At 44.0% G+C, this 13,962-nt stretch overlaps 1 protein-coding gene across 1 annotated transcript; it reads right to left on the bottom strand.

The window, feature by feature from the left end:
• Positions 1–493: 493 nt before the first annotated feature.
• LOC116503776 (zinc finger protein 678-like) lies at positions 494–12,578 on the bottom strand. Its single transcript, XM_032210397.1, has 7 exons — positions 12,283–12,578; positions 9,724–9,871; positions 9,055–9,487; positions 7,857–7,977; positions 7,629–7,711; positions 6,211–6,337; positions 494–2,836 (listed from the first exon to the last, which is right to left on the bottom strand). The coding sequence occupies exons 3-7, from the start codon at positions 9,442–9,444 to the stop codon at positions 1,275–1,277; spliced, it is 2,283 nt and encodes a 760-aa protein (XP_032066288.1). The 5' UTR covers positions 9,445–9,487; positions 9,724–9,871; positions 12,283–12,578; the 3' UTR covers positions 494–1,274.
• Between the last annotated feature and the right edge of the window lie 1,384 nt (positions 12,579–13,962).

Raw genomic sequence — 13,962 nt, 5'->3', positions numbered from 1 at the left:
GAGAAATTTCCTGACAGTTAGAACAATTAATCAGTGGAACAGCTTGCCTCCAGCAGTTGTAAATGCCCCAACACTGAAAGTCTTTAAGAAGATGTTGGATAGCCATTTGTCTGAAACGGTATAGGGTTTCCTGCCTACGCAGGGGGTTGGACTAGAAGACCTCCAAGGTCCCTTCCAACTCTGCTATTGTATTGAAATACATAGAACAGGATGTAGGAGAGAAATTGATAAAGGGAAATATAAATAGCAATAATAACAGTAGACTTATATACCGCTTCATAGGGCTTTCAGCCCTCTCTAAGCGGTTTTACAGAATCAGCATATTGCCCCCAACAACAATCCGGGTCCTCATTTTACCCACCTCGGAAGGATGGAAGGCTGAGTCAACCCTGAGCCGGTGAGATTTGAACCGCTGAACTGCTGATCTAGCAGTCAGCCTGCAGTGCTGCATTTAACCACCGCGCCACCTTGGCTCTTAAATGAGAGGCAAATGACTAACATTGGGGGGTGGGAACCTGAAAACAATAACCAACTGGACAATCTTAATGAGACTTATAGAGACACAAAAAGAGCAGGGAGAAAAAAAGGAAAATGCTATCCAAAAAAAGATAACAACCTAAAAACAAAGAGAGAAATAGTGTGGAGCAAAAAAGAGGAATCCAAGTGTGGGCTACTCAAAATATAGTTGTGGAAGAATGTTATGGGAAATTCAGAAGAAAAGATATAATACATACAAAAGGAAAAAGAAAGGGGGGGAAGGGAATTTAAGAGTAGAAGATAGAAGGACAAACAGAAAACTGAAGAAAAATAGAACACTAAATAGAGCAAGAGATGAGTTAAGAGAAAAGTTAGATAAAGCGGAAGGTAAAAAAGAGATATTAGAAGAAAATGAAATATGTTGATACTGCTTATGATATATAGTGTGGATAACCAATTAAGTAAAATGCTTGTTATATTAAAATTGAACATGATATATGCTACATATAGAAATTAGAAATAACAAATGGAAAATGATAAAGTTGGTATATTTTTTTTTTCTGAACAGGTAGTAAACATTTTTGAATTTCACCCACTTAGATTCCCCCTCCCCCAAATTCGGGCCCAAAGCCACCTGCTCCTAAGGATGTGTTTGATACCCCTGGTTTAGAGCAATTTATCAGATCTTTCTACATTTTGAAGCTCTTTCCACATTCCATGCAGTTATACAAGTTCTCCTTGGTGTAAATCTGAAGACGACTGCTGTGGCTAAGGTTCTGTTCCCTTCATCCAAAACATTAACATGGTTTATATCTCATGTGTACCCTTTTATGGCAAGTAAGGTTATAACTCTTGCGGAAAGTCTTCCCACATTCCAGGCAGGTATATGGCTTTTCACCGGTGTGAATTCTTTTATGAGAAGTCAGGCTACTATTCGTAGTGAAACTCTTTCCGCACTCAGTACATTGGTATGGTTTCTCCCCTGTGTGAATTCTTTTATGAGTAGTGAGAGAACAGCTCCTCCGGAAGTCCTTTCCACACTCTGTGCATTTGTACGGTTTCTCCCCCGTGTGGATCCTTCTATGGGATGTAAGGAAACTGCTCCACCTAAAGCTTTTCCCACATTCTGCGCATTTATATGGCTTTTCACCCGAATGGATCCTTTGGTGTTCACTCAGATTAGTGGCACTCCTGAAATTTTTCCCACACTGTGCACATTGATATGGTTTCTCACCGGAGTGGATCCTTTTATGGCAAGTAAAGGAACTCAGGTCAATGAAGCTCGTTCCACACTCCGTGCACTTATAGGGTTTCTCTCCTAAGTGCATCCTCTTATGGGAAGTCAGGTGACAGCTCCACCTGAACTTCTTTCCGCAGTCAACACATTTGTAGGGCTTCTCCCCTGAATGGATCCTTTTGTGGGAAGTAAGATGGCTGCTTAAAGTGAAGCTCTTTCCACATTCCGTGCATTGATAAGGTTTCTCGCCTGAGTGAATCCTTTTGTGGGAAATCAGGTGACTGCTTATGGTGAAGTTCTTCCCACACTCCCTGCATTTATATGGCTTCTCTCCCGAGTGGATCCTTTTATGGGACGTAAAGGAACTCAGGCAACTGAAGCACTTCCCACACTCTGCACATTTATAGGGTTTCTCACTTGAGTGCATCCTTTTGTGGGAAGTAAAGGAACTGAATCCACTGAAGCACTTCCCGCACTCGGTGCATTTATAAGGTTTTTCCCCAGAATGCATCCTTCTGTGGGAAGTAAAGGAACTCAGGCCACTGAAGCTCTTTCCGCACTCCGTGCATTTATAAGGTTTCTCTCCTGAATGGATCCTCTTATGGTAAGTGAGACCGCTGCTCCACCTGAACATCTTTCCACACTCCATGCACTGATATAGTTTCTCACCTGTATGGATCCTTTTATGGGCATTAAGATTACTGCTCTTGCTGAAGGTTTTCCCGCATTCAGTGCAGGGATATGTTTTTTCTACAGTTTGGGTCATTTGATGTAAGGTAGGAAGGAGGGACCAATTGTAATTTTGATCACACTCCCCAAATTTATATTGTTTTGCTTTATCGTGAGTTCTGCAGTATTTGCAGAGATCTGAATTTTCTCTACATGTTTTTCCACAGGTGGGACATTTCCTTTCTTTTTTGTGTCCTTGCTGGCTAAGATAAAAATGGATTTCTGCCCACTGAGGAGTACAAGATTTTGCTCTTCTCTTGTGTAATTGGTTGCATTCAGATGTTTCTGGTCCCCGCGGATTTTCAAACATCTCTTCTCCAAGGTTGTTTCTGACTGTTTGTGCATGCTCTGCAGATGTCTGTTTATAATTTGCACTCTCTGGCCACCCAACTCCTTGGGATAAAAAGAAAGATAAAAATGTATTACACTTTTAAAGCAGAAAAGGTAAAGGCCAGAAGACTCAAATCCGGGAAGCTCCCACTGGCACTTGAATAACAACTTTGACATTGATTACCAGTGGAAAACCAAATGGGTCGCTGAATATCCAGACATAGGAAGACATAAAAATGAGCCCACAATTAAGGTGCGAGGCTTTGACCTGCCATCCCATAATGGACAATCCTGAATAGGATTTGCATCTCACGTGACATCTGCCAGGACTCTCTCTATAACAATAGCAATAGCACTTAAACTTATATACCGGTTCACAGTGTTTTTACAGCCCTCTCTAACAGAGGTGGGTTGCTCCTGGTTTGGCCCGGATTGGCTGAACCGGTAATAGCAGCAGCGGGAGGCTCCACCCACCTGCCCGGAAACTTCTGTGCATGCGCAGAAGCGTCGTGCACCCCCCGAAACAGTAGCAAAAAAATTGGCAACCCACCTCTGCTCTTTAAGCAATTTACAGGGTCAGCATATTGCCCCCAACAATCTGGGTCCTAGATATTGATATTTCAACATAGATCTTTTTAAAATTTATACTTTATTGCATTTTACTAATCTAGGTGAAATATTAATCTATATTCCTAGTCCATGAATGAGATGCCATATGCTAAATAGTAATAGCAGGAAATATGTATGCTGTCTGGGATCAAATCATGAAGACTCAGAAGACACAAATTTGATCTAACTGGGACCACAGTTGTAACCCAGGAGAAATCAAGGAGAGAAAGAGAATTCCTCTGGTTTTCAACAATAAGTCAATAAACAGACACATTGACATTACAATACAATACAATAGCAGAGTTGGAAGGGATCTTGGAGGTCTTCTAGTCCAACACCCTGCCTAGGCAGGAGACCCTACACCATATCAGACAAATGGTTGTCCAATCTCTTCTTTAAAGCCTCCAGCATTGGGTATTCATGATTTCTGGAGGGAAGTTGTTCCACTGATTAATTGTTCTAACTGTCAGGAAATTTCTCCTCAGTTCTAAGTTGCTTCTCTCCTTGATTAGTTTCCACCCATTGCTTCTTGCTCTACCCTCAAGTGCCTTGGAAAATAGTTTGACTCCCTCTTCTTTGTGGCAACCCCTGAAATATTGGAACACTGCTATCATGTCTACCCTAGTCCTTCTTTCTATTAAAATAGACATACCCAGTTCCTGCAACCGTTCTTCATATGTTTTAGTCTCCAGTCCCCTAATCATCTTTGTTGCTCTTCTCTGCACTCTTTCTAGAGTCTCCACATCTTTTCTACATCGTGGTGACCAAAACTGAATGCAGTATTCCAAGTGTGGCCTTACCAAGGCATTATAAAGTGGTATTAACACATTGATCCAGGCTACTAATAATTGAGAACAAAAGAACTGCATCAACCATAATCCTGAAGGTAGCCTTTTAGAATGAACAAATAGGCACCTCACTACATAACAACAAAAATCACAACCCATCCATTCACAAGAAATCGGACCACGTTTCATTAACAACAACCAGCCCTCATTAACAACAACAACCTGCCAAAACCAGAGCATGACTCAGAAGCATCCAAACAGACACTAATTTACATCGCACAGACAGTACTTAGAACGAAAGACCATGTCTTGGTAACAACAGCCATCCAATCAAACAGTCCAAATTCAGAGGTAGCTGAATAAACAACAACCACACTAATTTGCATCCCATAAATGGCTATTTAAAGGCAGGTGTTCAGACAGGCGAGCACAATTCAAAGTGCTCGAATGGTGACAAAACATTGGCAACCAAATCGCCAAGCTCAGAGTTCAGACCAAAACATTATCAAGAGTCTTTTTCATTTTTATTTGTTCTGGGTCACAAAGTAGGATTACTCATTGGGGCATGTATTTTAACTATACTTCCTGTCTTTCTTATCAGGACGTAGGAATGGGGAGTAGGGATTGAACTAGGGATGTTCACATTTCACGCCCATAGATTCTCCCTGCTGTTCAGTCTCAACATGAAGCCATGTTGTAAGGTAATCTGGAGTTTATTATTGTGATATCAGTAGTGAGGAAGGTGAAATGGAGTCAAATCAAGGGTGAAATTCACAGGTTCTGACAGATTCTGGAGAACCGGTAGCAGAAATTTTGAGTAGCTCAGAGAACCGGCAAATACCATCTCTGCCTGGCTCCAGAGTAGGGAGGGAATGGGGATTTTGCACTATCCTTCCCCTGCCACGCCCAGCAAGCCATGCCCACAGAACCGGTAGTAAAAAAATTTGAATTTCACCACTGAGTCAAATAATTGATGTTAAAACAAGAGAAAGCTGTGCTGTTGAAAGACAAGTACAGGTAGTCCTCAACTTACAAGCACAATGGAGCCCCAAAATTTCTGTTGCTAAATGAGATAGTTGTTAAGTGAGTTTTGCTCCATTTTGTGCAAGCAGTCACGACCTTTCTTGTCACAGTTGTTAAGTGAATCGCTTCAGTTGTTAAGCTAGCAACACGATCGTTGAATCTGTCTTCCCCATTGACTTTGCTTGCCAGAAGGTCGCAAAAGGAGATCACATGATCACAACGGTCATAAATACGAGTCAGTTGCCAAGCGTCTGAATTTTGCTCATGTGACCACGGGGATGCTGCAGCGGTCGTAGGTGTGAGAAATAGTCATCACTTCTTTTCCCGTTGTAACTTTGAACGGCCACTAAATGAACCATTATATGTCGAGGACTACCTGTAACTGGAAAGGCAATATGAGAGCAGAGCTCCAAACTGCTTGAATGAGCTTGCATTCCCTTGAAAAAACAGTTCTGCAGTCCTAGCATGTTATTTTACCTCAGGTCTCATGAGGTAGCAGCTATTACAAGGAGGACCTGAAGCAAATGTTAGTGCATGGCCATACCACCGCCTGAGAAGCAAGCAAAGAAGTGAGTAGGGCCCAATTAGTAGTAATTCTGTTTACCGCAGGTCTATTGGGGCTTCTAAATATCACTGAATGAGAGGATGTTCTCTCTACGGGCAGCAAGATAGTTTTAGTCCTCAGTGAAAAGTACAGTTTAGTTCTAATTTCTTCCCTCTTGGAAATGAATCGATCAACACTTGTCTGTGGAGATTCTCTGTCTTTCAGGTCGTGGTTGTCTGAAAGATACTTTTTCAAAGTCAACTGGACTTTGGTTTTCTTCAGTCAGAACAGAAGAAAGCTTCTTGGATGAGAAGTGAAGTGTCTTCAAGAAAAAACAAAGTCCAGTGGCCTTTTGAAAAAAAAATTACCTTTGGGATGAACAGGTCAACATTTCCACTAATAAATGGTTGTTTTTTTAAACTAGAAAATACCTTTCCCACTGAATTGAAACCAGAGCAGAGTTGACCCTTTACCTGTGGAGGCCATGTTCCTGGCATTTTCCGACATAACTTCGTTGTACAGGATTTTTTGGTTGAAGTCTAGCAGATCCCACTCCTCCAATGAGAAGAAAACAGCTACATCATCGAAAGACAAGGAATTCTGAAACAGGAAGAAAGATTTCCCAGTTAATCAACAGCTCCAGGAAGGGTGTTCAAAGTCTCTCTTAATTATCTATCCCAACATTTATTTTATGCATTTTTCTTGGACATAGGAAGACCTCAAAGTCCTTAAATGTCTGTTTGTCAACACATAAAGCATTTGCACCTGTTATCAAGTTGCCGTGGAGAGGAAAGGGGGGTAGCACATTCCACGCATACCTTTGGCTAGAGTCGGCAGGCTTGTGAGGCATGCACCTCGTTGGAGAATGTGATTTATGACACAGTCTGAGGGGAGGGAAGAAACAGGGGCAAAGTTCAGCTACAATTTAAACGAGGTTAGATCTGACTGCAATGGGGTATTGCCAAAATGGTGTTCCTAATAAATGATTGGATTTCTTTTGAAACTTGGCTTGCTGCTCATGAATTAATTAGGGTATCTTACAGAAATATGACACTGTTCACACCCTATATCCTTCAAGATCAAGTGATGGGACAGACCTTGGGTGTACTATAAATCACAGCTGAACAAAGCATTGGGAGATTCCTGTTTGATATTTATCCAATAGTTTAGGTTGGTGATGGCAAACCTATGACAGGCATGCTAGAGGTGGCATGTAGAGCCCTCTCTGTGGGCATGTGCACTGTCACCAGCTGCTCTTCTGGGTTTTGGCGTGCAGGCCAGCTGATCTTCGTGCAAAGACCAGCTGACTGGCACCCATGTGCATGTTGGAAGCCAGAAAAGCAGCTGGCCACTGCACACATGAACACCGGCCAGCTGCTCTCTTCCAAATTCTAGTGCTCCAGTGTACATGTGCGCACGCTCCAGTTTCAGTACTGTGCCAAAAAGGTTAACCATCGCTGGTTTAGGTTATCCCTCGGGGACCAGCGTATTCTTCCTACAATAGCTATGGGGGTTTGCCTCTAGGCAAGATGGGTGGCACTTGAATGAGAAAGAAATAAAGAAATAAAAAAGAAAGAAATGAAAGAAGGAAAAGAGAGAGAGGGGGGGGGAGGAAGAAAGAAAGAGAAAGAAAGAAAGAAAGAAAGAAAGAAAGAAAGAAAGAGAAAAATCTTCCAGAAGGCAGTATGAGATGCCATCAATTCACAAGTGATATGCAACCCTAAGCAAGTTCTCAGGAACTTCATTGTGGCCAGACAAAATTGGTTAGATTGGCACTAATAAAATGAAAGGAATTTGCTTTGGAAAAGAGATTTGGGCCATTTTGGAGAGCAAAGCATGCTCTTCAAATAAATCACAGACTTTGAGGAAAGAGTGGAATGCTTTAGCTTACCCGAGTTGGAAGCACAACCGCTGCTTCTACACCACAAAAGAGAGATGGTCCCACAAGAGTTATCAATGTTTTATTCTTGGAGACTGAGATTTAAGAAAAAAAGTGTTTAAAGAACATTACAAAGAGAAACTAGGGACAAAAGCCACTCGTTCACAAAAGTTATAGTACTTTTACAAAGAAAGGGAAGCTGTGTTAATTCCCATTGCATCAGAAGAACTCTTCTTTTACCTGCTAAGTTCTCAGATGGACCCTCCTGGGACACTTCCTGAATGCTCAGTTCCTGAGAGGAATAAAGCAGATCCCTCCATGCTTCAGTGTCTTCTGCGGCCAACAGGAAGGGCTTCTGAACCTGAAATACCCACAAGAAAAGTAGAAAAAGCATGTTACTGTCTTGTTCTTAACTATAGAGCCAGAAATCAATACCCAGAGAAGCGGGGATTAATGCTAGACAAACAAGCAGTAAAAAGTAGTTCAGTCAAGGAACTGACAAGAGAAAACAACACCTCCATTGATAAGACAAACTGAAGATGTTACCTAATTGGGTAATGAAACATCTACAAGAAAATAATTAAGCTCCACAGTTCAACCCTGAGATACCAGTATTTTATAGTTCTCAACTAGGCAAGAGAATCATTTGACAAAACAAACAAATGAAATCACCTTCTAATGACTTACACTTAGAATAACTTTATGAATGTACACTAATCGGCATACATTAAAATGAAATGTTGTTGCATACAGCTCTCAAAAGGTCATCACCTCCAATATACACTACACAAAAATGACAAAATAAATACATAAATAAATACAAAATATACCTACATATGTTATATGACACAGAGAAACAACACAGTCTAGTTCGGATGTATACATGTACATGGCGAGAAAAATGAATCTTGCGAGTTTACCAGATGGATGGCATAGGGAGCAAAGCTGTTACAGAATTTGGTAATCCTGCTATAAATATTTCAAAACCTCCTCCCAGAAGGGAGCAACAGAAACAGACCGTAAAGTGGGTGTGTGAGGTCTCTAACAAATGCTTTGAGCTCTAAGCACATAGAGCTTATAAGGAGTATCCTGAATAACAGGAAGTAAGCTCCGCTGTCCTCACCACTCACTGTATGGACTTTCTATTTGAGGCACTGCTGCCACCAAACCAAACAATGATGCAGTTTGTTAAAACGCTCTCAATCGTGCCTCTGTAAAAAGTGGTCAGGACAGAAAGAGAAAGATATACTTTCCTCATTTGACACAGGAAATGCAGGGGCTGGTTTGCAACCTTCACTGAGGAGGATGTGTGGGAAGACCAGTTCAGATTGTTATCTGCCCCTAGATACTTATGTTTAGCATGTGAAAGAAAGCATATTCAATAACAACGTTCATAATTAGGTTGCCCAAATAATTACCATGATTAAAAAATTCTCACCTGCTGCTCTCCCTGCTTGTGGTCATTTGCCCTGCTCAAGAGAAAGCCCTCTGCAAGGGCTACAGCTTGGGAACTGGTCTCTGCTCCACATTCCCGGACCCAAGTCTCCATCTCTGGGGGTAGTATGGCCAGGAACTGCTCCAGGATCACCAGGTCCAACATCTGAGCTTTTGTGTTTTTTTCCGGTCTCAGCCATTCACGATGAATTTGGTAGAGTTGGCTGCAAAGCTCTCGGGGTCCCTTAGAGTCCTGGTAGGAGAATCCCTTGAAGGAGGGATTTTGTATAATCCAATTGGTGGTTTCTCCTTTCAGGAACTTTTTTTCTATGCATGTTTCAGCAGTCCCAATCAGACTGACTCTAGGGCCTCTTTTGTCTCCTCCCCCTATCATGTTGGGTGAGGTTACTTTTTCTATGTGCAGAGATGTATATCAAAAAAGAGCCAAGGTGGCGCAGTGGTTAAATGCAGCACTGCAGGCTACTGCTAGATCAGCAGTTCAGCGGTTCAAATCTCACCGGCTCAGGGTTGACTCAGCCTTCCATCCTTCCGAGGTGGGTAAAATGAGGACCCAGATTGTTGGGGGCAATATGCTGACTCTCTGTAAACCACTTAGAGAGGCCTGAAAGGCCTATGAAGCGGTATATAAGTCTACTGCTATTGCTATTGCTATAAAACAAAAACCCAGGTGCATCCCTAGAGCTCCAAAGTAACCTTGTTTTGGGGACAGCAAGAAAAACTCCCTTTAGACATCTTGAGGAGGTTGTGAGATTTTGATCCTTGGATATCCAGAATTTCAGATGATGCTTTTAGCACCCAACCTAAGAGCAAAAAGAGAAGAAAAAAACCCACTTCAGAGGAATGTGAAAGTTCTCCAATAGCAATAGCACTTAGACTTATATACCACTTCACAGTGCTTTACAGCCCTCTCTAACCGTTTTACAGAGTCAGCATCTTGTCCCCAACAATCTGGGTCCTCATTTTACCCACTTCGAAAGGATGGAAGGCTGAGTCAAGCTTGAGTTGGTGAGATTTGAACTGCCGAACTGCAGCTAGCAGTCAGCTGAAGGAGCCTGTAGTACTGTACTCTAACCCCTGCCCACCTCGGCTCAAGGTAGCAAAACAACATTCTTGTTCAAATCTTTGCCAAATCTCTTCATGAAACCCAGCCAGGCTTTGAGGAAACCGGCAATTTGGGGTCTTCTCAGATGGGGCCCCTTTTCTTCACAATGGAATAACAGAATAACTGAGGTGGAAGGGACCTTGGAGATCTTCTAGTCCAACCCTCTGAAGATTCCTTCTGCAAGAGGAAGGGCTGCTCTGCATAGTCTTTGTTTCAACCTTCCTAAAAGCTTTGAGAAGAACTCATTCATTTCAGGGAGTCACAGTCTACTGAACTGGACATGCCACAGGGATAGGCAGGCATTTTCCTTGAGTATGGGCCCCAGATGAAACAAGGTTCAAGCAAGCCTTTAGCCTGGGATAGACCTTCCCGTGTAGGTTCCCAGGATGCAAGTTAGATACATATAGAAATGAGTCCACTGACTTGGGAAGAACAGAAGATTCAAACTTTGTGGGGGTTTGCCTGCAGGACAGATTCAGACTAAGACAGTTGGAAGGGACCTTGGAGGTCTTCTAATCCAACCCCTTGCTCAAGCAGACCCTATACCCATGATGGTGAACCTATGGCCCATGTACCAGAAGTGGTACGCCATCTCTCCGGACACGCCAGCCATTGCCCATTGCTTTTCCAGGTTCCGGCACGCATCACGCATGTGGGAGCGCCGGAAATTGGAAGAGCATCTCTCTGGCGCGCATGAGTGCATTGGGAAGCTGAGCTTTCAGCTTCTAGCACGTATGTGCCAGAAACTGGAAGGTCAGGTGACTGGTGTGTATGTGCATGCTGGTCACTTCCTGGCACACCAGTGGTGGGTTCCGGATTCCGTTCCAATCGGTACAGTTGGAATGGCCCCGGTGTGGTGCGCGCACGTGTCATACTTGCCTGCGACGCTTCCACAAGCCTCTGGGATGCTCCAGCTGCTCAGCGGAGCACCGCGCAGGCGGCGTATGCACCGTGCACGTGCGCGGAAGCGCCAAAGGCTTAAAGCACAGGTCAAGAGCTCGAGTGGGCCCTCCAGAGCACTGTACCAGAACGGTATCCGGTGCTCCAGGCAGGCTCCGGTATGCCCATACTGGGGTGTACCGCTGCAACCCCCCACTGTGGCACGCACATGCGCACCGGGGAACTCCTTTTCTGTTTCTGGTGCTCCCCCACACTCCTGTTTCAGCACTTGATGCCGAAAAGGTTTGCCAACACTGCCCTGTACCATTTTAGACAAATGGATGTCCAGAATCTTCTTAGAAATCTCCAATGATGGAGCACTACAACTTCTGAAGGGAAGCCATTCCACTGATTAACTGTTCTAACCGTCAGGAAATTTCTCCTTAGTTCTAGATTGGGTCTCTCCTAGATTAGTTTCCACCCATTGCTTCAGAAATGATGTAGGGTCTCCTGCTTGGCAGGGGAAGGTTGGACTAGTCTAGACTAGATGATCTCAAACTCTGTTATTCTGCTATTCTTGTTCTCCAGCACTGAGCCAGGACCACACCCAAGACTGGACTACTACTGTTTGTGGACGATCCATCAGGAAGTCTTTGATCCATTCATAAGTGAGGGGATGGAAATTCAGGTCAGTCAACTTTTCAATGAGAAAGCGTGGTAAGATGGTGTTAAAGGCCGAGCTATAGTCTATAAAAAGCATTCTGACATAATTCCCAGCTTTCTCAAGGTGGCTCAGTGCAATATGCAGAGCAGTGGTGATGGCATCCCCTGTTGACCTGTTGCTTCTATAAGCAAACTGGTGTTGATTAAAATTTGGTGGAAGACAGGACCTGAGGTGTTGTAGAACCAGTCTCTCAAAGCACTTCATCACTATAGACATCAGTGCAATGGGTCTATACTCATTCAAGCTTTTTATGGCTGCTTTCTCGGGAACTGGGATAATTGTGGCTGCTTTCAAGCATGATGGGACTCTAGTCTGTTGCAGGGAGAGGTTAAAAATCCTTGTCAGGACCCCAGGACTAGATCTCTATGGTCCCTCCCACCTCTATTCTGATTGAATTGCCTTGGCCGCCCAACCCTCCACTCTCTTCCCATCTGGGCCACGTGCCCCCCCCCCCTTCCCCAGTTTGCTACAGGGAACGAGAGAGAATCCTGCCTGGAATCTCTTACCTGGAGCGAGCAGGGAAGAAGCAGAACCCGCGATCGGCCGGGTAACACCCGTATTCAAATTTGCAATCCCGCCCGGCAGGATTCTGGATCTCGGGGAAAGATCTTGGGGAGAATTTGGGCTCAGCTCCCGCTCAAATCGCTCTCTGCGAGCGCGTCTCCTGCTTTATTAAGCCGCTCAGCTGTAGTCCGGCGGGGAGATCTCCGTTCCCACGAGGATTTGCACACACACACACACACACACACACCAGCTTCTTTGCTCTCCGCTGGCTAGAGTTAAAAGCAGAGAGAGCCGCTTCCTAGAAAGTCCCTGGGGTGGAAGGTGGGTGGACGGTCACTTCCTGCCTCCCCCCCCCTTTTGAAGGTCTTGGCCAGATGCTTCCCCAGAGCGCAATTCTTTGTTCGGCTTTGCCTTAACTGGGAAACAAGGATGCAGTTGTTGGATGCCGAAGTCTGCAGGAGGGCGCCATCTAGTGAAGGCCGTTTCCTACAAGCCCACAAGAATCTTGGTGGAGAAGTGCCCTCTTGGTGCCCAGAGGTGCTTGGCTGAGGGCCAGAAATTAACAGAATAACCAAGTAAAATGGAATGGGATAGGATTAGAACAGGACAGAATAGACATAGAATGGAATAGAATAGAATGCAGAATAGACTAGGAGTTGGAAGGGACCTTGAAGATCTTCTAGTCCAACCCCCTACTTAGGCAGGAAACCCTAAACCATTTCAGACAAATGGTTGTTCAATCTCTTCTTAAAAACTTCCAGTGTTCTGGAGGGAAGTTGTTCCACTGGTTGATTGTTCTATCTGTCAGGAAATTTCTCCGTAGGTCTCAGTTGCTTCTCTCCTTGATCAGTTTCCACCCATTGCTTCTTGTCCTGCCCTCAGGTGCTTTGGAGAATAGCTTGCTTCCCTCTTCTTTGTGGCAGCCCCTCAAATATTGAAACACTGACTATCATATCATCCCTAGTCCTTCTTTTCATTAAACATATTGTGGGGAAATGCTTGAAAATTAATATTTTGTCTATTTATGTTGATTAAATAATAAAGAGAAAAAAAGGCATGGATTTTCCCAGAAGAAAGAACTTTATAAGACAATTTGAGGTCCCAGAAAATTATATTTTAGCCTCCAGTCTCCTAATCATCTTTGTTGCTCTTCTCTGCCCTCTTTCTAGAGCAGTGATGGTGAACCTTTTTTGGCTCATGTGCCAAAAGCACGTGGGGGGTGATGCGTGGGTGTAACACACCCATAATCCTGTGCACACAACCCCAGTGCGCATGTGTGCATGACCAGTGCTCCCCCCAATTTTTGGCATGCTTTTTTCGCCCTCCCCAGGCTTTATAGGAGCCTGGGGAGAGTGAAAATAACCTCCCCCCCCCAGAGGCCCTCCGGAGGCTTCAGGAGCTTCCCTGAAGCCTCCAGAGCGCAAAAAACCGGCCCTAGGGGCAAAGTGGAAGTTCAGGAATGTACTAAATGTACTAAAACTGGGCCTACGAGCAAACCGGAAATATGTTCCCGAACTTCCGGTTTGCCCATAGGGCTGGTTTTTTGCACTCCAGAGGCTTGCCTCCAGAGGGTGAAAAATGGCCTCAAAAGAAGGCCAAAGTCAGCTGGCCAGCACACGCATATAGAGCCCTACACCATGTATAGATTCTTTCGTCATATCTTTTAGAGAAAACACTTCCTA

This window comes from Thamnophis elegans, chromosome 2 (assembly GCF_009769535.1).
Source record: "Thamnophis elegans isolate rThaEle1 chromosome 2, rThaEle1.pri, whole genome shotgun sequence".
Taxonomy (NCBI): Eukaryota; Metazoa; Chordata; class Lepidosauria; order Squamata; family Colubridae; genus Thamnophis; species Thamnophis elegans.
Note: the sequence above shows the minus strand (reverse complement) of the source record. Positions and strands in the feature narration are given on the sequence as shown.